The sequence below is a fragment of the Microtus pennsylvanicus genome, chromosome 2, assembly GCF_037038515.1.
Source record: "Microtus pennsylvanicus isolate mMicPen1 chromosome 2, mMicPen1.hap1, whole genome shotgun sequence".
In the NCBI taxonomy this organism is placed as follows: Eukaryota; Metazoa; Chordata; class Mammalia; order Rodentia; family Cricetidae; genus Microtus; species Microtus pennsylvanicus.
In genome coordinates this window covers 27,642,612-27,665,567 of record NC_134580.1, presented here as the reverse complement: position 1 = coordinate 27,665,567, position 22,956 = coordinate 27,642,612, and the positions used below count along the sequence as shown (strand labels likewise).

Below are 22,956 nucleotides of genomic sequence, written 5' to 3'. Positions count from 1 at the left end.
TACCAATAACCGTGGGCTCCAGGTCTACGAACACTGCCCGGGGCACGTGCTTGCCAGCGCCTGTCTCACTGAAGAAGGTGTTGAATGAGTCGTCTCCTCCCCCAATGGTCTTGTCACTTGGCATCTGGCCATCAGGCTGGATGCCGTGTTCCAAGCAGTAGAGTTCCCAGCAGGCATTGCCCATCTGGACACCAGCCTGGCCGACGTGGATGGAGATGCACTCACGCTGTGGAAAGGGGGAAGAAAATGTCAGAACAGGACAAGTGAGGAATTAGGGATGGCTCACATCTAAATGACAAACCTTCAAAGACATCATTGCCCCTGTATAGAACATTTCACAATCAAAAGATCTAACTCAGGGGAAAATGCTTTCAGGTAGGCATTAATGCTATTGACCTACTAAGCAAGGCCAGGCCCGTCCACCGACTGGATCCCTAATAGTTCAGGCTCAGTTCCCGCTACTGTAAAATGGCACACAAGATGATGCTAGAATCCCCAGCTCCTGAAGCAGGCTGCTGAGTCCTTAACCTAGACAAAATCCTCCCTTCCAGGGCTGAGTCACTTGACTAGTCACTCTGAGCTCATTGTGGTTCCTCTTTAATCCAGTTCTTTAGGAGACAAAACTTCCTCTCCCCTGTAAAACCAGCCTAAGCCAGTCCCATGATTCAGAGAAAATGCTAGGTAAGCAGTTGACTCTAGTGTGGCCAGAGGCAGCCTTTCCAACAGTGAAGACTCTAATCTGTAAGGAAAGCATTTTCCCTCCACTGTCAACCCATCTGCTGGGAGGAAAGGATGCTGTGAGGGCCAGACAGCTCCCGAAACTTCACCACACTAAGAAATGAAGCTGGAGAGTGGGGAGAGAAAGGAGAAATTAGTCGTTCCCCAGGGGATGATATTGTACGTTTCTGGCACTACGAAAAATTGAGAGAATCTAACGGTGGGGGAATATTTTTCATTCCTTCCTGATCACAGTAATTCTGAAGCTACCAAACCCATGTTCGATTAGTCAGTGAAGCAGCCCTGAGAAGGAGGAACCCATGCTCACAATTCCTAACAGAGGAGACTTAGAATCTGGCAGAAAGCCTCATCGTTCCTACTTTCTTGCTTGCATTTATTTATCTTGGTTCTTTAGAGACAGGGCTTGTGTAGCTCTTCCTGTCCTGGAACTTGTTCTGTAGGCCAGGCTGCCCTTGAACTCAGATCCATGGGACTCTGCCTCCGGAGTGCTGGGATTATTTAAAGGCGTGCGCCACCACTGCCAGGCCTCTGGGTACTTCTATGAAGCCATTTCCGGAAGGCCACCCTGGGTGGGTAGCCCTGTTCTAAGAGCTAAATTCCAAATTAAATAAAACATGCAAAGCACCTGTGTCAGCTCCCGGGCAGGAAACGATAAGTTTCACAGCCCAGGATAGTGAAATAAGACAGGACCAACAACCTTTGACCTGGCCTTTCCTTCTGTGCTTCCCATAAAACAATCAAAGGTTCTGACCACAGTGAGTTCAGTGTCTCCTGCCCTGAGGACTGTGGAGGAGGTGCAACTCTTGTTCAAATGACCTTCACCTGGACTTTTGGAACCTCCAACAGTCCCGGAAGCTAGAGAACTGCCTACAGGTCCAGGAAGCCACCTCGTTCCTACATCTTCCTGCCTCAACTCTCAAGTTTAGAAATCAAAAACTATTTGTTGAGCAGGGCGGTGGTGGCACACGCCTTTATCCCAGCACTCAGGAGGCAGAGGCAGGCAGGTCTCTATGAGTTCGGGGCCAACCTGGTCTACAAGAGCTAGTTCCAGCCAGACGGTGGTGATGCACGCCTTTAATCTCAGCACTCGGGAGGCAGAAGCAGGCAGATCTGAGTTCGAGGCCAACCTAGACTACAAGAGCTACTTCCAGGACAGGCTCCAAAACTACAAAGAAACCTGTCTCAAAAAACCAAACAAATAAATACTTTGCTCTATCTTTATAAAAAAAAAAACTAATTTAGCTTAATATACCCCTGAGCTAGAAATAGGCTGGATTAGGGGATATTGGACGGCTGATTGTTCCCTTTCACGGAGGAGCTCGCCTTCCCAGGTGCACAGCTGGTAGGTCCCGGGATTGGTCACAGGTGACTCAGCAGCGAGTCACAGGGCTGGGGACGGTGCCCGGAAGTGTTTGCTCAGTCCGTCCGGAGCGCACGAGGTCCTCCGGGGTACCCCAGCTGGGAAAGGGACATCATTTGAGAAAAAAAAGATACCCTTTAGTCTCTCCACTCTCGTGGTCAATGTGAAAGCTCCCTGCCTTTCCAGGGGCGGCCAGCGAAACAGACGGGATGTTCTCCTCCCAGTGCCGTCAAGAGGGAAGAACGCGATTCCAGACCAAAGCGATTCAGTCTGGTGGACTAGGCTTTCCCACCCCGGTCGTCAGAAACCAGCCGAACTGGAGGCGGCCGTCGCGGGGCTGTCGCAGGCACAGATCCCCGGGCAGCCCGCAGTTCCTGCGGTCCCTTTAGACCTTCCCATCCCGGCCCCACAGCCACACTCACCATATTTAGTCCTTGAAGTGATCCGCGAAAACTGAGTCGGAGAGGGTGATTAGGACCTCCCTCTAGAAGACTACCAAGGAGTCCGAGGGAGCAGCAGTGAGAGGTCCGCCTCCGGGAGAGGTCTTATATACCCTGGCCCAGACCCGGCGTCGGGAGGGCGGACACCAGACCCCGCCCCGGGCCGCACCGAGGGCGATGATTAGCGAGTTCGAAAGTTCAAACCAAACTCTGTAGGCGGAGTTGGATGGAAACGCCCAGTTTATTTGACGGCACAGTGGGAGGGGCGGAGCTGAAGTTAGCAGCCGCCGAGCCGCCTTACAGCTGCCCGGGTGCGGCACCTGAAGACGATCTTGTTTCCTAATCTTGCCGCCACTGGGTCCTAAATACTTCACCCATCCTCCCTCCCTTCTCCCACCTCCAAGTACTGGATTTCTGCCCGCGCAACCCCAGCGCTCTTTCCACAGGTTTTATTTTTGAAGGCCGAGTCTGCCTCAGCCTTCAGTTCTAGTCCTCTTTAAGTGAACCTTCCGAGTCTTGAGAGCCTTAGCCTCGTAGGTATTAAAGAATTATTCGGTCCACTATAAGAGTGACTGCTGAACCGAGCACAAATCCCAGTACTCGGGAGGCAGAGGCACGTGGATCTCTGTGAGTTCGAAGCTAGCCTGGTCTACAGCGTGAGGTCCAGGACAACCAGAGAAACCCTGCCTCAAAAAACAAAAACAAACAAACAAACAAAAAACAGAAAGAGAGATTTGTGGGGCCTGAGGAGATGGTTCAGCTGTTAAAAGTACTGGATGCTCTTCCAGAGGACCCAGGTTCAACTCCCAGCCACCACGTGGTAGCTGACAACCATCTATAGTGGGATCTGTCATGGAGGCATACGTAAAAATAGAGCGCTCACTCTCTTGAAGGATGGGTTTCCGGCTGTGGTGCTCAAGCTGGTCTCAGGTGATTCTGTGGGATGCAGAATTGACTGTTTACTCCGCATCACCCCATTTGATCTGGTCCAAGAACCCGGAGGCAGCTGTCCCCGTTTTACGCAGCTGTCCCCGTTTTACACATGAGAGCTCATGGAACCGTGTGGAATTAGCAGCGCTTTCCTTCAGCACTAAGCAGACTTCTTCTTCTTTTTTTTTAATATTTATTTATTCTGTATACAAACTGTCTGTGTGTATGCCTGAAGGCCAGAAGAGGCCACCAGACCTCATTACAGATGGTTGTGAGCCACCATGTGGTTGCTGGGAATTGAACTCAGGACCTTTGGAAGAGCAGGTAATGCTCGTAAGCGCTGAGCCATCTCTCCAGCCCACTAAGCAGACTTCTGAACGATTCTGCAAAGCGGATTCTCAGACGTACCATCTAGCTGGACCGAGGAGAAGTGTGAGATCCCTGGCCACTGCAGTGGGGCCTGCCTGTAGCACTCACACTGAGGAGTGAGAGACAGGAAGACCCTGCAGCTCAAAGGCCAGCTGGTCTTGCAGTATCAGAGGACTCCAAGTTCAGTGAAGAACCTTGTTCAAAAAATAAGGGTGAAGCCGGGCGGTGGTGGCACATGCCTTTAATCCCAGCACTTGGGAGGCAGAGGCAGGCAGATCTCTGTGAGCTCGAGACCAGGAACTCTTGGTCTACAAGAGCTAGTTCCAGGACAGGCTCCAAAACCACAGAGAAACCCTGTCTTGAAAAAAAAAATAATAATAAGGGTGAAGATTCATAAGGAAGACAGCACAGATTGACCTCTAACCTTTGCATACACCAGTGCACACACACACACACATACACACACACACGAATGTCGTACACTCACACACACATATGTATCACAAGTTAAAAACACCAGTCTTAGCTGGGCGATGGTGGCACACGCCTTTAATCCCAGCACTCAGGAGGCAGAGGCAGGCGGATCTCTGTGAGTTCGAGACCAGCCTGGTCTACAGAGCTAGTTCCAGGACAAGCTCCAAAGCCACAGAGAAACCCTGTCTGGAAAAACCAAAAAAAAAAAAAAGAAAACAGTCTTTATTTGGGTGTGGTGATACATACCCGTATTTGGGCACTCAAGACCAAATGGAAAATTCCATCAAGGTCAATGAACCCTATAGGCTATTCTGTCTCATACATGCAGGCAAAACACCAATGCACATAAAAATAATTTTTTTTTTTCAAAAATGTCCTCGGGTGAGCTCAATTGCTCCTTGGTCGCCCATGTTACTACTGTTCGCTGACAAGTGTGATGATCTAAAGTCAAACCCAGTACCCACATGGTAGAAGGACAGGCCATCTCCTGCAGCCTTTCCTCTGACCTCCACACCCACTCTGTGGCCTGTGGGTTTCCAAACACATACATGATAAGGGAAATTTTTTAAACATAATCTTGCTTGTAATCCTAGTATTCTGGATGTGGAAACAGAAGGCTTTCTGAATGTTCACAGTTATCCTGGTCTAGATAGTGAGTTCTAGGTCAACCAGTGGTATGCAGGAAACCCTGTCTGCCCCTCTCCAATACACATACAAAACTCCTCTCCGGCTGTGAAATGATTGTATGATATAGGTTTAAATTTGCTGCCCCCTGCTGGAGATTTTTGGATATTGGCTGGTAGAGTTTTTGCTTAGCATTTCTCAAGGCTCCTGCTCTCCCGCTTGGCCTTTTTCAGCTTCCCTAGGAGCTCCTCTCAGGCCCAGATATCCAAAAGAGCAATCTGGGGGGCACTGAACAGCATCCTCCCTGAGAATTTTTCCAGCCTTGGCATTCTGGCGATCCTGCTGTTCTCATGGACAAGGTTGGGGACTGTTCTCATGGACAAGGTTGGGGACAGGCGTCATCCAGTCTTTCAAGAATCCCATTCCTCGGGGGCTGGAGAGATGGTTCAGTGGTTAAGAGCATTGCCTGCTCTTCCAATGGTCCTGAGTTCAATTCCCAGCAACCACATGGTGGCTCACAACCATCTGTAATGAGGTCTGGCGCCCTCTTCTGGCCCGCAAGCATACAAGTAGACAGAATATTGTATACTAAATAAATAAATATTTAAAAAAAATAATCCCATTCCTCAATGACTGCCTGACTATCTGAGAGTAAAACAATCCCACTGGACAGCCTTACAGACCAGATTATGGTAACACATGTCTTTAATCTCAGTAGCCATAATGACACACACCTTTAATCCCAGAAGACACACTAGTTGCCATAGAAACTAGGCGGTGCGTGCCTTTAATGATGGAGGTGCAGGATTTTAATCCCAGCCCTAGAGAGGATTATAAAAACCGGGAAGACAGCTGTCAGACGTGTCATTCTGAGATTCCTGGAGGCAGAAAAAAAATCACATTCCTTGCTGGGCAATAGTGGCCCATTAATCCCAGCACTCGGGAGGCAGAGGCAGGCGGATCTCTGGGAGTTCGAGGCCAGCCTGGTCTACAAGAGCTAGTTCCGGGACAGGCACTAAAGCTACAGAGAAAAGATTAATTATGTGTACTGTTCTGCCTGCAGGCCAGAAGAGGGCACCAGATCTCATTACAGACGGTAGGTTGTGAACCACCATGCTGCTGCTAGGAATAGAACTCAGGTCCTCTGGAAGAGCTCCCAGTGCTCTTAACTGCTGAGCCATCTCTCCAGCCCTCACATAGATGAAGAACTATGATTCCATCTTTAGGCAGCCAGTGGCTGGTCACCATCTTTGCTAGGGTTGGAAAAGATGGATGTCATGTGACTTCACTGCCATCTTAAAGGTGGCCAACGTGGAATGGACCTACCAAGAAGGCAGCAACAGGTCTCCAAGATATTTTTAACTAGGATAGATTTTTAAAAACGATAATTCCTGTCTTGTAAACAAGGTTTATGAAAGATAGGATTTAAAACAATGTACGTGTAGCAAGGTCTTAAAGCTACACCTGCAGGCATTCATATGGAAGAATGTATCTTGCCAGCTGGGCGCTGGTGGCATACGCCTTTAATCCCAGCACTCGGGAGGCAGAGGCAGGCGGATCTCTGGGAGTTCGAGACCAGCCTGGTCTACAGAGCTAGTTCCAGGACAGGCTCCAAAGCCACAGAGAAACCCTGTCTCGAAAAACCAAAAAAAAAAAAATGTATCTTGCCCTGGTTGTCGAACTTTGTAACATTAGGAGTCCTCCAGGTGAGATTGGTTTGAAGACAAGAAGGCAGCACAGGAAACAACTGAGGTCTGTTAGTGGGAGGCAGGGTTAGAGTTCCTAAAGAGACAAGTTACAATGAAGCTCCTAGCAGCTTTGAAGATGTTGCCATATGATTGTCATTAGAAACGCAAGCCACACTTAAATGGAGCAGGCTGGGATCTAGAAGGCAGGCTGGAAATGCTGCCAAGGCTAGGGCCAGAGGTGACCTGAGCCCCTTGGGAAAGACTGTTTCCACTGTTGGAGCTTGGTTTTGCCTAGTGTGTATTGTGGTTAAGCCCTAAGTTTTCCTATTGAAGTAAAAAAAAAAAGGGTGCTTTATTTTTGAGAGATTTTAAACTGAGACAGTGTTTCTCTGTGTAGCTCTGGGTGTCCTAGAACTCACTCTGTAGACCAGGCTGCCTTGATCTCACAGATATCCGCCTGCCTCTGCCTCCCAAATGCTAGGATTAAAGGCGTGTGCCACCACTGTCCGGTTTAGTATGTAATCTTGATTGACAGGTTGCTGTGACAGCAGCAAACACCCAGCTCCTTTCTATCCAAAACCACATAGAAACCCTGCCTCGAAAAACCAAAAAAAAAAAGGTCTGAGGACATGAAGAAAGCGACTTAAGGTGTGTAAATGCAAATTATACAGGTCTGATGGCAGGAAAGCTTGGGCTGTGAGCATCTGAAAATGTTTTTTTGTGTTTTGTTTTGTTTTGTTTTGTTTTTTGGTTTTTCGAGACAGGGTTTCTCTGTAGCTTTGGAGCCTGTCCTGGCACTAGCTCTTGTAGACCAGGCTGGCCTCGAACTCACAGAGATCCTCCTGCCTCTGCCTCCCAAATGCTGGGATTAAAGGTGTGCACCACCACCGCCCGGCATCTGAGAATGTTTTTTTGTTGTTGTTTGGTTGGTTTTTAGAGACAGCATTTCTCTGTAGCTTTGCTGCCTGTCCTGGAACTCACTCTGTAAACCAGGCTGGCCTTAAACTCTCAGAGATCTGCCGGCCTCTGCCACACGAGTGCTAGGATTAAAGGCGTGCGCCACTACCGCCCGGCCCTGAGAATGTTTTGAGGTGTGTATCTACAACTTGTGAAGGCATAAAAACATGGCTTAAGGTACACGAAAAATGGTTCAGGTTGTTTCCTCACTATGCTATTGTTATATTGGGACTGCAAACCTGGTAGATCAAGAAAGCAACTGAGGAAAGACTAGCTGACCTCTCTTTACCTGCCCAAAACAAAAAGACAGAGAATCTCTCCAGGCCCCACCCTATCTCAGTCTTTCAAAAGCTCTGGGACCGATTCCAGTCAGCTAGTCAAGGACTCCACCCCTCGATTCAAAGTTGAACTTTATTGACAGTCTGGGTGTGTCACAGTACAGTCTGATCTCCCCAGCAGCCTTCTCTGCTCTGAGCTGTAGTTCGGAACTTGCCCCCCCCCAAAAAAAGGAATTTGCATAGACCATACTAGCTCTGCACTCTGTAGACAGGCAGGTCTTGAACTTGAGATGTTCTCGTCTAGGCCTCCCTAGTAGCTGTCCCACCAAGTCTGACTTTGCTAGCTCCATTCTGGAAGATAGCTACAGAAAAACAGTTTTCATATCTGAGGAAACAATGTCTTCTATTTCCGTGTTCTAACACAACAGACAAGCTTTCTTACTCAAGGCTTCTAGTTAGCATATAAGGAGACCTTAGGTTTAATCCTGAGAACTACAAACCACCACCACCACCAATGGAAATCCCTTTGACCCCTCATCCCTTTAGGCTGCATAGTTAAAATTCTTTTGCGGAAAGTTAAAAATACCTGCTCACATTTCTCAGTTAATCTGCATTATTATTCCATTAAGTGTACTGTACCCTGGGGTCTGGAAACTTCCCTATTTATAGCAATGTTTATTTAATAATTGTATTTATTCCCATAAGTAGAAAGTACCCAGGCAGCCCAAAGTGGAATGCCCCTGAGGGTTTTTGTTCCTTGTGTAACTGCTCGACACCAACAGAAACGGGGCTGGTTTTGAGGGTCCTTAACTCTCAGGATAGCTTCCCCCTCTGTAGACATGGGAGTGGCTCAAAAGCTGTGCTGTGGCCAAAGGCAGTTATTTCTGTGAACGTTAGTGCCCAACCCAGAAGACACAGACTACTCTCAGCGTCTGGGAGCCGCTTCTTAAGGAAAGTGGGTATCTGACACTTGGCCTGGACAGAACAGCCCAGGGTGGGAATTTCCAGGAGGCCCCGTTTCGCAGACAACCTGGGCTAACTGCATGTCTTTCCCACGGCCTGAAGCCTCTGCTGCCCTCTTTACCCCCTTCCCAGGGTCCTTCTTTTAGTTCCACCATCGTTAGTTCGGCCAAATTGTTGCTCTCTGGATTTCATGCTTTGTTTACGGCCTTCGTACTTACTCACAAGCATGAATAAAGCATATGACCAACCCACCCCCATCTGTTAATCCGTGTATTGTCAGTTAGCCTCATAGCTTAAATTCTAGAACCTTCTGCAGGGAAAAGTAAATGAAAAAAAATCCTTAGCGAGCGTATCACTCTGCCCCTACTTCTACCCTTGACCAAGTTAGGTTATTTTTTTTAGTTCTTTTACTGTTTGCATCAGTGGTCTTTTTGTTTCAAAACCTGGTTCATTTCACTGGCTTCAGGTTGAATCCCATTTTCACAGCCGACTAAAGCCGGAAGCCCAGGTTGGTTCTTCCTGAAGCGGCTTCGCTCTTCTTTCTCCTAATCAGCTCCTTCAGGAGTGTGTTTTGGTTTTGGTGCTGGGCATTGAACCCAGGGTCTCCACATTCTAAGCATGCATTGCTCTGTCTCTTTGCTGTATCCCCAGCCCTCTTTCCCCCCCAAATCTTACACTGCTCCCCCTTCACCCCAGCCCTCCACAGTAGTGCTAACATCACCCACTGGGCCTCCGATTGTTTATTCTCATATTTATTTTGGCTGTTTTACATGTTTGTTGACAGGGTCTCGCGTAGACCAGAGGCTTGAGTTTCTCAGTAGCCCACGATGACCCTGAACCCTGCTGCTTCCACCTTCTAAATGATGAGATTACAGGACTATGGCACCTGACAAAGATTTTTTCTTTTTTATTTCGTTGGTTTTTGAGACAGGGTTTCTTTGTAGCTTTGGAGCCTGTCCTGGAGCTAGCTCTTGTAGACCAGGCTGGCTTCGAACTCTCAGAGATCCGCCTGCCTCTCCCTCCTGAGTGCTGGGATTAAAGGTGTGCGCCACCACTGCCCGGCTTCTTTTTTGTTTTTTAAGATTTGTTTATTTATTATATACACAATATTCTGTCTGCATGTATCCCTGTGGGCCAGAAGAGGGTGCCAAATCTCATTACAGATGGTTATGAGCCACCAGGTGGTTGCTGGGAATTGAACTCAGGACCTCTGGAAGAGCAGCCAGTGCTCTTATCCTCTGAGCCATCTCGCCAGCCCCGATTTTTTTTCTTTTTTAAAATGATTCATTTATTTTTATTTTATGTGTATTGGTGTTTTGCTTGCATGTATATTCTGTGTGAGGATGTGAGCCTGGAACTGGAGTTACAGACAGTTGGGAGCTGTCATGTAGCCAGTGCTCTTAATTGCTGAACCATCTCTCTAGCTACACCCCTTTTTTTCTGCTTCTTTGTTTTCTTCCTCTATCCTTTACCTTTGCGGGGGCAGGTCTTATGACCTTGAACTCTAGATCCTCCTGCCCCTAACTCTCAAGTTCTAGATTATCTATGATTGTGGGTTGCCACCACCATGTTGGTTTTTATTTGGGGGGGGCAGTTGCTCATTGACCTTGAACTCACTATACAGACCATGCTGGCATTGAATTTGTGGTGGTCCTCCTGCCTCTGCATCTTGAGAGCTGGAATTCCATACACGTGCCACAGTGCCTGGCTGAGACCAGGTTTTGCTATGCAACCCTGGCAGTCCTTCTACCTGAGCCTGCGAGCTTCAAGGAGTAAGCTAATGCCCAGTGTGGGTAATGTCAGAAACGTAAGTGCAGGCAGGTCTAATAAATGTGCTATAACCACATCCATTTCCCCAATCATCCAAACCTAGAACGGTCCAGCCCCTCACAAGGTACGGTCAATGAAGGAGCCTTTACTTTGAAAGCTCTTGGCTGTTTTATCTTGTACAGCAGTCCGTGTACTTTTTCCTTCCCCTTCAGCATATTTTGTTCCAACCGAATCTGGAATATAAGCTGTTTAGAAACACTGAGAGGTCTCATGTTTCTGGTTGATCCAGATTTCCTCATTTCCAATGCCTTAGCTCTCTGTTTTGGTAAAGCTGTGGTCCCTGCTGACCTGTAAGTGGTTGATGTGGAACAGCTTGGAACTACGAAAATCAACTTACTCAGGTCCCTCTCCAGCTCCGCAGATTTGTGTGGAGCCCAAGGGACAGAGCCTGGCTCACAGACTGTGGAGGGGGAAATTTTCTTTGTGTTCAAAACAAAGAAACAAGCTTAAAATTCAGGTTGTTTGGCCATCTCGCGCCTTATCCTGACAAGCTCTGAAACCCTGCTTTCTTGGCGTTCGTTTGTTCCTTTGTTCAGGGTCTTGAGGGTCTCTTGGCCCACTGGCCCAACTCCAAGCACATTGTTAGGGAATCATAAAAAGAGAAGTAAGGTTGATGGGGAAGGCTGCTTTTTCACTGGACTCTGCTGTCCCTGAAGACAAGGCAGGGACAGGCACTGTGGGGCAGAGAGAAAGAGGAGGGCAGAAGCCAGAGGCCAGGGGAGGTGGCTACAGTGAACACTTTCCTAGCAAGCAGGAGGTCTTGGGCTCCAGCCAGACACAGTGGCCACACCTGAAATTCCAACAAAGAGGCAGAAGCACGCATATTTGAAGTTCAAGGTCATCTTCAACTATATAGTGTATTCCAGACCATCACACACACACACACACACACACACACACACACACACACACACACACGGTGAAGAAAAAGATGGCTGAGCAGTATGTGAGAGAGAAAAGAAGATGAGACCAATGGGGCCACGATTATGCAGATTCTGTGAGATTGGGGCATTTTCTGTCCTAAGACAGAAATCTAGCTGGGCGGTGGTGCACACCTTTAATTCCTGCACTAGTGAGGCAGAGGTAGGTGGATCTCTGTGAGTTCAAGGCCAGTCTGGCCTACCAAGCCAGTCCCAGGATAGACTCCAAAGCTACCTAGAAACCCTGTCTCAAAAAACAAATAAACGAACAAAAAGATAGGAATCTAGTGGAGGGTTCTGAGAAAACACAAAAGCTATTGTTTCAGCAAATTCACACTCATTTCTGCAGATGTTCAAAGCGCCCTAAAACACTAGCACCCAGAAATCTGACGCCTCTGGCTTCCGAGGTTCTTATGCTTGGAGGGCCCTGGTCTCCCTTATTCCTGTGGTGCATTCGCGGGGACAGTTTATGATCAACTAACTAAGCTTCCTGTGTGTTTCTGTGCTATGCCTGCCCCGCCTAGTGGTTAGCTGCAGGGCATTTACTCCATTGTTAATATGGTAATTTCCCACCTGCCTGGGTGGAGATCCTTGTGCTGCTGTCAGGTAGATAAGGACTCCCCCAATGCTGAATAAAGTGGCATTCGGCTGATCTCCTTTCGAATGACCCTGGTCTCTCTGTGTCTTCTTTTCAATCTCCAGGCCCTTGCCCGACTCGCGTTTGGTACAGTGGCGCGCAAACTGTACCGAGGGTGTAACACCAAATCGGGTGTTACATATGCTGACATGCACATTCTCATACTCATACACATGACCAAAAACAAAAACAATGTTGTAACAGATGCTCTATCACCCAGGAAATTCTGAGCAGTTTAGGAGTTCAGTACCAGGAACTTGGCAGAGAGATTAAGTATATGTCTTATTTTCTTTTTCTTTTCTTTCTTTTCTTTTCTTTTTTTTTTTTGGTTTTCAAGACAGGGTTTCTCTGTGTAGTCATGATTGTTGTGGAACTCAGACTGGCCTCAAACTCACAGAGATCCCCCTGCCTCTGCCTCCTGAGTGCTGGGATTAAAGGCGTGCGCCACCACCGCCCCGTTCTTTTTACTGTGTTTTTTTTTTGTTGTTGTTGTTGTTACTTTTAAAATATTTCCTTATTTATTTGTTTGGGTGTGCATGCATAATTTAAGTATGAATGTTATAGGGCATTCATGTAGGAATCAATTCCTTCCACCAGGTGGATCTTAGCAATCAAACTCAGGTTTTTGCTTGGTGTCAAGTAAGTGCCTTTCTTTTCTTCTTTTTCTTTTTGTCCTTCATCTTTTTAGGGTCTAATGGTCTCCTTTTAGATCTGACTGGTCTTGAACTCTCAGAGATCTGCCTGCCTCTGTCTTCCAAGTGCTGGACTGAAGACATGGAGCCAACTCTTTTTTTTTTTCACTTTTTGTTTGAAACAGGTTCTCATCAACCACTCCTAACTAGATACTGATATACCAGGCAGGACTTGAACTTGTGAACCTCTTGCCTCAGAAGCCCAAGTAGGCATATTATATACAACACCAGGCTCAGGATTTTTTTTTATCTTGTTTCAGAGACGGGTGTCTTGCCTGCTGCTTGGGGTGTCCTTCAACTCCTGCCTCAAGTGATCTTCCCACCACGGGTATCAAAATAGCTTATCTCTAGTATCTTAAAACTTCAATTTAGCTCAGAGAATAGCCATAAACTCTCAAACCCCTATTACAGAATGAGCCAGACGTCAAGGGAAAGGTCATCTCTAAAAACATTTTCCCTTGCTTGTTGCCAAGCACAAATATCTGACTCTGGTGAGTCCAATTGCTGAGCCTTTTACAGGGAGCTCTGCAGACACGGTGCAGGGAGCACTCCTGGGGCATCCGGAGGAGAGTGACTGGCAGCTCGTGTGGGTGTGGCTTGTTTCCTGGGGCATCTGGAGGAGTGGCTGGCAGCTCCTGTGGGTGTGGCTTATCTGATATAAGGAACAAAGATTTTAGAGGAATCTTTTTTTTTTTGAAAGATTTATTTATTATGTATGCCCACGTGCCAGAGGAGGGTGCCAGATCTCAGTACAGATGGTTGTGAGCCGCCATGTGGTTGCTAGGAATTGAACTCAGGACCTCTGGAAGAGCAGCCAGTGCTCTTAACCTCTGAGCCATCTCTCTAGCCCCTGGAGGAATCCTTTTAAAAAGTGTGCTTGGGTCTGGAGAAGGAGAGGTCACACCCCAATTCCAGAGTCAGCTTTTTTTTTCTTTTTTTGGGATTTTTGAGACAGGGTTTCTCTGTAGCTTTTGGTTCCTGTCCTGGAACTAGCTCTTGTAGACCAGGCTTGCCTCGAACTCACAGAGATCCGCCTGCTTCTGCCTCCGGAATGCTGGGATTAAAGGCGTGCACCACCACCGCCCAGCCTCAGAGTCAGGTTTTAATTGAAATGGAATAGCAGAAAACGCTCTAATGCCACTCATTCCTAAAAGACACCCGAATCCAGTAAGCTAAGACCAAAGAAGGCTTAAAGATAGGAGATTTTAAGCCGGGCAGTGATGGCACACTCAGGAGGCTGAGGCCGGTGGATCTCTGTGAGTTCGAGCCAGCCTGGTCTACAAGAGCTAGTTCTAGGACAGGCTCCAAAGCTACAGAGAGACCCTGTCTCGAAAAACCACACACACACAAAATGGAGATTATGTTTTGTTTTGTTTTTTCGAGACAGGGTTTCTCTGTGGTTTTGGAGCCTGTCCTGAAACTAGCTTTTGTAGACCAGGCTGGTCTCAAACTCACAGAGATCTGCCTGCCTCTGCCTCCAGAGTGCTGGGATTAAAGGCGTGTGCCACCACCGCCAGGCCCCAAAATGGAGATTTTTGAGCCCTGCACACAGACACTGCCGGAGGGAGCTGAGAGATGCACCAGCCAGAGAGCTGTGTCGTGAATGTCACATACACTGGTCTCCCCTTCTGGGTCCAGCTTCCAGCCTCCACTTTGCAACAAGCTTACAGAACTATCAATGGTAACTTAATAAAAGATAGGTGTGTTGGGGAGGGGAGACATGGAACGGGAAAGATCAGATAAAAAACAAACTGGGCAACTAAAAAAGGAAAAAAAAAGCAAACTGGGGCAGGGCAGTGGTGGTGCACACCTTCAATCCCAGCACTCAGGAGGCAGAGGCCGGCAGATCTCAGTGAGTTCAAGGCCAGCCTGGTCTAGAAGAGCTAGTTCCCTGACAGGCTCCAAAGCTACAGAGAAACCCTGTCTGGGGGATGGGGGGATAACCCTGGGCTTTGAGTGGAGAAAAGAGAAAACTTGAACATAAGAGAATGGGAATCTCTCTCCTTTTCCCCAATCACTCACTGTATCCACAAAGGTGCCACTAAGCGACCATTTGGATGAATGGGAATCTCTCTCCTTTTCCCCAATCACTCACTGTATCCACAAAGGTGCCACTAAGCGACCATTTGGATGGATTATCTAAGGGTGCAGTGTGTAGAGGCTGGAGATTCCCTCAGCAGCATCCCAAAGGGGAAATGAGAGGGTATGGAAGACACGTCCCATGGATGACAGAGAGACAGGAAAACGTGGCTGCAGCATGTACTCGTGGGTGTCCCCCGGACTCAGAGAGGACCAAATGATGACTAGGCCTTACCTGGCTCAGCACCTGGTATCAGGGCTTTTGTAGAGATCAGAAGGCATATACAAAAACCGAGCTCTATGAAGGAGGGGTGATCTCATCCACAGGAAAGGGTCAGGCATGAGGTGGCAGAAGCCACAAGGGCCTGGAAAAGCTGTAGGATTGTGGGCAGCTCTGGGAGAACGATGGGAGAAGAGGGCAGGAGGGGCCACAAGAGCCTAGTTGGGCCCAAGGAAACTGCAGGATTGCTGCTCCAAGGGTAGGGGATGGGTCAGGTGACTAGGGCCAGTGGTGCCTTAAAGACTGTAACTGGGGGTACCTCAGTACCAGAGGGGTGCCCTCCCTATACTCAGTGGTCACTTCCTTGGACTCAGGGACACATTTACACTGACCAAAGGAGAAACTTACCCAATTGGTGAACTGGGTGCTAAATGATCAATGAGCAAGAAGGTGAGCCTGTTGCCAATGAACTGGGGATGAGGGACAGGGTCCCAGAGCAGCTCAGACCACGGTGGGGAGCACAGGCACCAGGAGAGCCTATCAGACTCGTGACATCAAGGGTGAGGACTGCAGCTCGGATGGAAAGGTATCCCAGCAGTCGGGAGCCAAGGAACACCACAGAGTCACTGTAAGCACAGCAGCTTATAGCCCTGCTCCAGGGAAGGGTTTCTCTGAGATTAAGCCAGCCTGGTCTACAAAGCAAGTTCCAGGACAGCCAGGGCTACACACACAAAAATACCCATCTCAAAAATAAACAAACAAACAAATAACTAAACAAATAAGGTAAAGAACAAGATGTGAAACTGGGTGATGGTGGTGCATACCTTTAATCTCACCACGTGGGAGGCAGGTAAGTTCTGCAAGTTCTGTAAGTTCAAGACCAGCCTGGTCTACAGAGTGAGTTTCAGGGCAGCCAGGGCTACACAGAAAAACCCTGTCTGCAAAAAAGTAAGTGTAAATACATTAAAAGAACAGGAGGAGGGCACATTTCCCTGCACATACATAAGGATGTCATGTACACACATATACCACACACATACACACACAATTTTTTTTTCCTTTTGAGACATAGTTTCTCTGTGTAGCCCTGGCTGTCCTGGAACTCACTCTGTAGACCAGGCTGGCCTCAAACTCATAGAGATCTGCCTGCCTCTACCTCCTGAGTGCTGGGTTTAAATTATTTATTTATTTACTTATTTATTTATTATGTATACAATATTCTGTCTGTGTGTATGCCTACAGGCCAGAAGAGGGCACCAGACCTCATTACAGATGGTTGTGAGCCACCATGTGGTCTCTGGGAATTGAACTCAGGACCTTTGGAAGAGCAGTCAGTGCTCCCAACCGCTGAGCCATCTCTCTAGCCCCTGAGTGCTGGGCTTAAAGACGTGTGCCGCCACCACCCAGCCACACACAAATTTATTTATTTAGGTTTTTCAAGACAGGGTTTCTCTGTAGCTTTTGGTTCCTGTCCTGGAACTAGCTCTTGTAGACCAGGCTGGCCTCAAACTCACAGAGATTCGTCTGCCTCTGCCTCCTAAATGCTGGAATTAAAGGCATGAGCCACCACCGCCTGGCTCCACACACAAATTTTTAACTGTAGCTTATTTCTGTCTACGACTCTCAGGAGACAAGAATGGTAAATTCCAGGCCAGTCTGGGTTTGGCTACTGTGTTATAAAAAGAAAAGTGAATAAAGAGAGAAGTCAGTGGGCAAGAGCTGCAACAGAACAGGCTTCACTTGCTGTGAAGTTGGAGGTACAAATAACAACTTGAAGGTCATGGCAGGGGGAGGAGACAACGTGGTAGAAGAATAGACTCAGAAATCCCCAGTCACAAGGAAGCCTCTGGAGAGATGGCTCAGCGGTTAAGAGCACTGACTCTTCTTCCAGAGGTCCTGAGTTCAATTCCCAGAAACCACATGGTGGCTCCCAACCATCTGTAATGAGGTCTGGTGCCATCTTCTGGGGTGCAGGTACACATGCAGACAGAACACTGTATACATAATAAATAAATAATAAAAAAACAAAACAAAAAAAAACAAGGACGCTTCTACTTGTTTGTGGGTATAAAACAAGCTGCCCAGAAAAGATGAGCAGGCAGAAGCCGGACCTGGTGGAGCCTGGTGGAGCCTGCCTTTAACACACACAGCTGCTCAAAGCCTGATCACTGTGTGTTGTTGACATGAGCGTGGCCACATCAAGGCTGCCAACACCTTAGACCAGTGGCATGGCAAAGCCTTCCCCTGGCTGGTGTGTGTACAGATGCATTAGCTGCAACTTCTTTCTCCCAGGTGTTTGCATGCCTCGTTTGCAGGCAGCTGCTGGTGGTTTAGGTCTCCAGCAGAGAGCATGGCCCATTTCTTTTGTCTATATGTCTTTCTTCATTCCCTTGTCTCCCGAGTCAGGTTCCCAGGACCCATCTGGAGATCCACTTGTGTGTGTGTTTGTGTGTGTGTGTGTGTGTGTGTGTGTGTGTGTGTATGCTGTATGTCTTAGTTACTTGTCTATTGCTGTGAGGAGACACCACAACCAAAGCAGCTTCAAAGGAAGGCAGTTAATTTGGGGTCTGCTTACAGCTCAGAAAGTTCATGAGATCACGGCAGGGGGCATGGCAGCAAGCAGGCAGGCAGGGCACTGGGGCAATAGCTGAGAGCTGACATCTGGTCTGCAAGATGATGGAAGGAGAGAGAGAGAGAGAGGCCTAGTCCCCCTCCCTAAGCCCATTAACAGTGACACACCTCCTCCAACAAGGCCGCACCTCCTAATCTTCCTAAACAGTCCACCAACTGGGAGCCAAGTATTCAAAGCCTGAGCCTATGGGAGTTATTCTAATTCAAACCACCACATCCCACTCCCTGGCACCCATAGGCTTGGAGTTAAATCATAATCCAAAAATGCTCTCAATCCAACTCCAAACATCCCCATAATCCTTCACAGTCTCTGTTTCAAAGTCCAAAGTCTCTCCTGAGACTCAAAGCAATCAGTTAACTGTAACCCCGGTCAATTTGAAAAGTAAATTCCATTCTGCCAACATACAATGGCACAGTGAGGAACTCCTGGGACCAAACCCAGCAGGGCACACTCCTATATGGCTTCTGTTGCTGAACAAGCTGTTCTGTCCTCAGTAGGACAGTTGTGGCTCCAACAAGACTGTGCCCCATCCAGACTACAGTCGCGCACTCTCCTGGGCACCACCTCCAGCTGCAGGGGATGTGTACAGGAAACGGAAGGTTCACTGAAGCTACACAGCTTTCGGGAGGTGGCTCAATGGGTGGTATCGTGAGCATATATGAGACCTCAAAGTTCACCTCCAAAGTGACACCCTTCCTCCAAAACGCCACACCTCCGAATAGTGCCACTCCCTTTAAGGGTTATTTTCTTCCAAACCAGAGACAGCCCTTCCTCTGCTTCCCAAGTGCTGGGGTCACAGGAGTGTGCCACTGTACCCCTTTCCCCAACCATCATTTCCTCTCTTCCCTTCTCTCCCCCCCCCCATTTCCTTTCCTACGTGAGATCAGATCATAGGGCCCCTTCTGGGGAGCCTTGGACAAGATTATAGGTCGATAAGATAAAACATAGGCCTAGTCGTGCGAAATTCTTCTTTTAAGATTTAATCTGGGGTTGGAGAGATTTCTCGGTAGCTAAGAACACTAGTTGCTCTTGCAGAGGACCCAGAGAATGAATCCCAGTTCTCATATGGTGGCTCACAGCCATCCCTAATTCTAGTTCCATGGAATCCAACCCCTCATCTGACCACTGTAGCAACCAGGCACACACACGCTGCACATACATGCATGCAGGCAAAACACTCGTAACATAGATAAATCTTTTGTAATAAAGTACTCTCATACTGTAAAACAGTTGTAAGCGTTGAGACCTATGCTTATGCTTGGCTGCCCCCTGCTGGAATCTTTTGGAAGAAAACTCCTGTTAGTGCATTCAGATAAAAGTAACCCTGGGTGGACAGTTAGGTGAAACTCACCATAAGCCTGTTTGTTACTGCCGAGATGGGAGACCTGCTCATGTTTTTCCACTTGACCTTTTCAGATTCCCTAAGCTCCCATCGGGCCCGGCTTTCCACAGGAGCAACCTGACGGCACCAGGCAACATCCTCTCTGAGAACTCTTCCAGCCTGGCATTCTGGGACACCAGGCCTTCCAGTTCCTGCTGTCCACGTGGGCAAGGGTGGGGAAGGGCTCATTAAATCTTTGAAGAATCACACTCCTCCCTGGGCGGTGGTGACTTAACCCTTTAATCCCAGCACTAGGGAGGCAGGAAGATCTGTGAGTTCAAGGCCGCCTGGTCTAGTTCCAGGACAGCCAGGCTTACACAGAAAAACCCTGTCTTGACCCCCCCCCAAAATAAAGAAAGCAAAAGAAAAAAATCACACTCCTCAGAAAACTCGGATAAGCGGTTCTGGAACCTTCCAGTCTCCAGTGAGAATCCCTGGCAGACCTACTCTGCCCGCGAAATAGGTCACTCAGCAGGTCCACAAGACAGGGGAAAAGACTTTCGACCAATGGTTCTCAACCTATGGGCCTTGACCCCTTTGGTGATTGAACGACTTTGGGGGGGGGGCAGGTACTTACATTACAATTCATAACAGTAGCAAAATTACAGTTGTGAAGTAGCAACGAAAATCATTTTATGGTTGGGGTCACCACAACATGAGGAACTGTATTAAAAGGTCACAGCATTGGGAAGGTTGAGAACCACCAGTCTGGACAAAAACTGAGAAAGAAGGATCACAGCAAGTTCCAGGTTACCCTGGGCTGCACAGAGTTTGAGGTGTACAGTGTGAACACACAAAACGAGTTTCCTCCAGCCGAGCTCCTGCCTGGGTGGCCTACTAGAGAGTCTGGGAACACCTTGGAAGACAAGGCCCAGGCCAAACAGAAAGGGATTATGGTCAAAACCCAGAAGTGTCTTTCAGAGAATTTCACCAAAACAAGTTCAAGCCACTTTCTTCTAAGCACCTGGGGACCATGTGCTAGCACAGTCTCCCTGTGCTGCTGAAGATCCCTCCCCACTCCACAGAGGGAACAGAGCAAAAATAAACCAGATCTCTGCTGTCTGCAATCAAGCTCCTGGGGATGAGTGTCCCGAGCTGCGACACTGTTGACAGAGAGCTGTGCTCATTCATGTACAAGTTACCTGTCACAAGCAAGGAAGGACAGGGACACCTGCAGAGTCACATGGCCAGATATTCGTTTTCTCTTTTACTTTATATGGTAGTTTGGATGTAATTGGCCCCCAAAAGCTCATAGGAAGTAGCACTATTAGGAAGTGCAGCCTTGTTGGAGGAAGTGTGTTAGTGTAGAGGTGGGTTTTGAGGTCTCATATGCTCAAGCCTTGTCCGGTGTCTCAGTTCACTTCCTGTTGCCTGCAGGATCAAGATGTAACTCCTCCATTCAACTCCTTCTCTAGCACCATGTCTGCCTGTATGCCTCCATGTCCTGCCATAGTAATGGACTAAAGCTCTGAAACTGTAAGCCACTCAATTAAATGCTTTCCATGATTTGCCATGGTCATCCTGTCTCTTGACAGCAATAGAAACCCTAACTAAGATACTTTATTTCATATGAAAATGTGTAACAGCCATGTGGTGGCTGTGCACACCTTTAATCCCAGCACTCACGAGGCAGAAGTAGGCATATTTCCGTGAGTTCAAGGCCCAACTGGTCTAAAAACATGTAAGAAAAAAATTTAAGATATATTTTAAATTAAAAAGAAATTCTGTGTATGAGTGTGTGTTTGTGGGTGGGCACTTGTGCATGCAGCACCTGCGGGGGCCAGAAGAGGGCATTGGATCCCATGAGAGTAAAGTTACAGGGTGTGTGAGCTGCCCTCATGGGTGCTGGGAACCGAGCTCTGGTCCTCTGGGGAGTAGCTGTTCACCTCTGAGTCATCTCTCCAGCCCCAGATTTATTTTATTTTTAATTTATGTACCTGTGTGTGGGCATGTAGTCATGGGTACAGGGGTCCTCAGAGGGCAAAGGCATCAGAGCCCCCGGATCTGGAGGTAGAGGTGGTCGTGAGCCATCTGATATGGGTGCTGGGAATGGAGTTTGAGTTTTTACAAGAGCAGCGATTGCTCTTAACTGCTGAAGCATCTCTCCATCCAAATACAACCAAATATATTCTATTCTTTTTTTAAATATTTATTTATTTATTATGTATACAATATTCTGTCTGTGTGTATGCTTGCAGGCCAGAAGAGGGCACCAGACCTCATTACAGATGGTTGTGAGCCACCATGTGGTTGCTGGGAATTGAACTCAGGACCTTTGGAAGAGCAGGCAATGCTCTTAACCTCTGAGCCATCTCTCCAGCCTTATTCTATTCTAATAGTATATCCTAATGGGTTTTTTTGTTTGTTTGTTTGGTTGGTTGATTGGTTTTTCGAGACAGGGTTTCTATGTAGCTTTTGAGCCTGTCCTGGAACTAGCTCTTGTAGCCCAGGTTGGCCTCGAACTCACAGAGATCTGCCCACCTCTGCCTCCTGAGTGCCGGGATTAAAGGCACGTGCCACCACCTTGATTTTTTTTATTGTTTGTTTGTTTTTGATAAACTCTCCTATATCAGAGTGGAAGATGACCTCTGACTCCTGACCCCACCGGCTGTCCCCTAGCACCACAGCTGTACACACATTTCCACACCTGATTTATTTTGTGCTAAGGATCTAACTCTGGACCGGGTGTTTGCTTGGCAGGTATTCAAATGCTGAGCCACACCCTAGCTTTCCTGCTAGAGGGTTAGCATGCGTGTGAGTGTTTTGCTTGCCTGTGGGTCAGCACCATTTGCAATCGCTGTTAGAGGAGACCAAAACAAAGTACTGGGTCCCTTGAAACTGGGGTCATGGACAGTTATGGAGTCATGTGGGTGCTGGGAACAGAACTTAAGACCTCTGCAAGAGCAGCAAGTTCTCTTAACCACTTGCCATCTCTCCAACCCCCATGACAGAGTTGCTTGTTAGTAGCCCTGCCTGTCCTGGAACTCGCTTTGTAGATCAGGCTGACCTCAAACTCATGGAGATCAGTGTTGGAATTAAACGCATGCACTTCTGCTGCCTTCCTAACTGTGACCCTTTAATACAGTTCCTCATGTTGTGGTGACTCCCAACCAGAAAATTATTTTTTTTTAAATATTTATTTATTTATTTATTATGTATACAATATTCTGTCTATGTGTATGCCTGCAGGCCAGAAGAGGGCACAAGATCCCATTACAGATGGTTGTGAGCCACCATGTGGTTGCTGGGAATTGAACTCAGGACCTTTGGAAGAGCAGGCAATGCTCTTAACCTCTGAGCCATCTCTCCAGCCCCAGAAAATTATTTTTATTGTTTCTTCATGACTGCAGTTTTGGTACTGTTATGAATCATAATGTAAATACCTGATATGCAGAATTCTTACTCACAACCTTCAAAGGGGTCACAACCCACAGGTTGAGAACCTCTGCTCTAAGCCGGGCGTTGGTGGCGCACGCCTTTAATCCCAGCACTAGGGAGGCAGAGGCAGGCGGATCTCTATGAGTTCAAGACCAGCCTGGTCTACAAGAGCTAGTTCCAGGACAGGCTCCAAAACCACAGAGAAACCCTGTCTCAAACCCCCCCCCCCAAAAAAAAGAGAACCTCTGCTCTAAAGGAACCAGGGATGTGAAATACAAAGTGGTATCTCTTCTCCCCCTCCCCCCATTTCGAGACAGGGTTTCTCTGTACAGCCCTGTCCTAAAATTCACTCTGTAGACCAGTGTG

General features: G+C 47.8%; 1 protein-coding gene across 2 annotated transcripts in view; it reads right to left on the bottom strand.

The window, feature by feature from the left end:
• Tuba1c (tubulin alpha 1c) overlaps positions 1-22,956 on the bottom strand; it is a 66,368-nt gene that overhangs the window by 3,308 nt on the left and 40,104 nt on the right. Inside the window, exons 1-2 of one of the 2 annotated variants that reach the window (XM_075960594.1) lie at positions 2,521-2,679; positions 4-226 (exon numbers count right to left, since the gene is read on the bottom strand). In XM_075960594.1, coding sequence (XP_075816709.1) covers positions 4-226; positions 2,521-2,523 — 226 coding nt within the window. In that variant the 5' untranslated portion in view covers positions 2,524-2,679. Of the gene's footprint in view, positions 1-3; positions 227-2,520; positions 2,680-22,956 lie in introns of those variants that run through there. The other variant, XM_075960595.1, reaches the window with a different exon arrangement.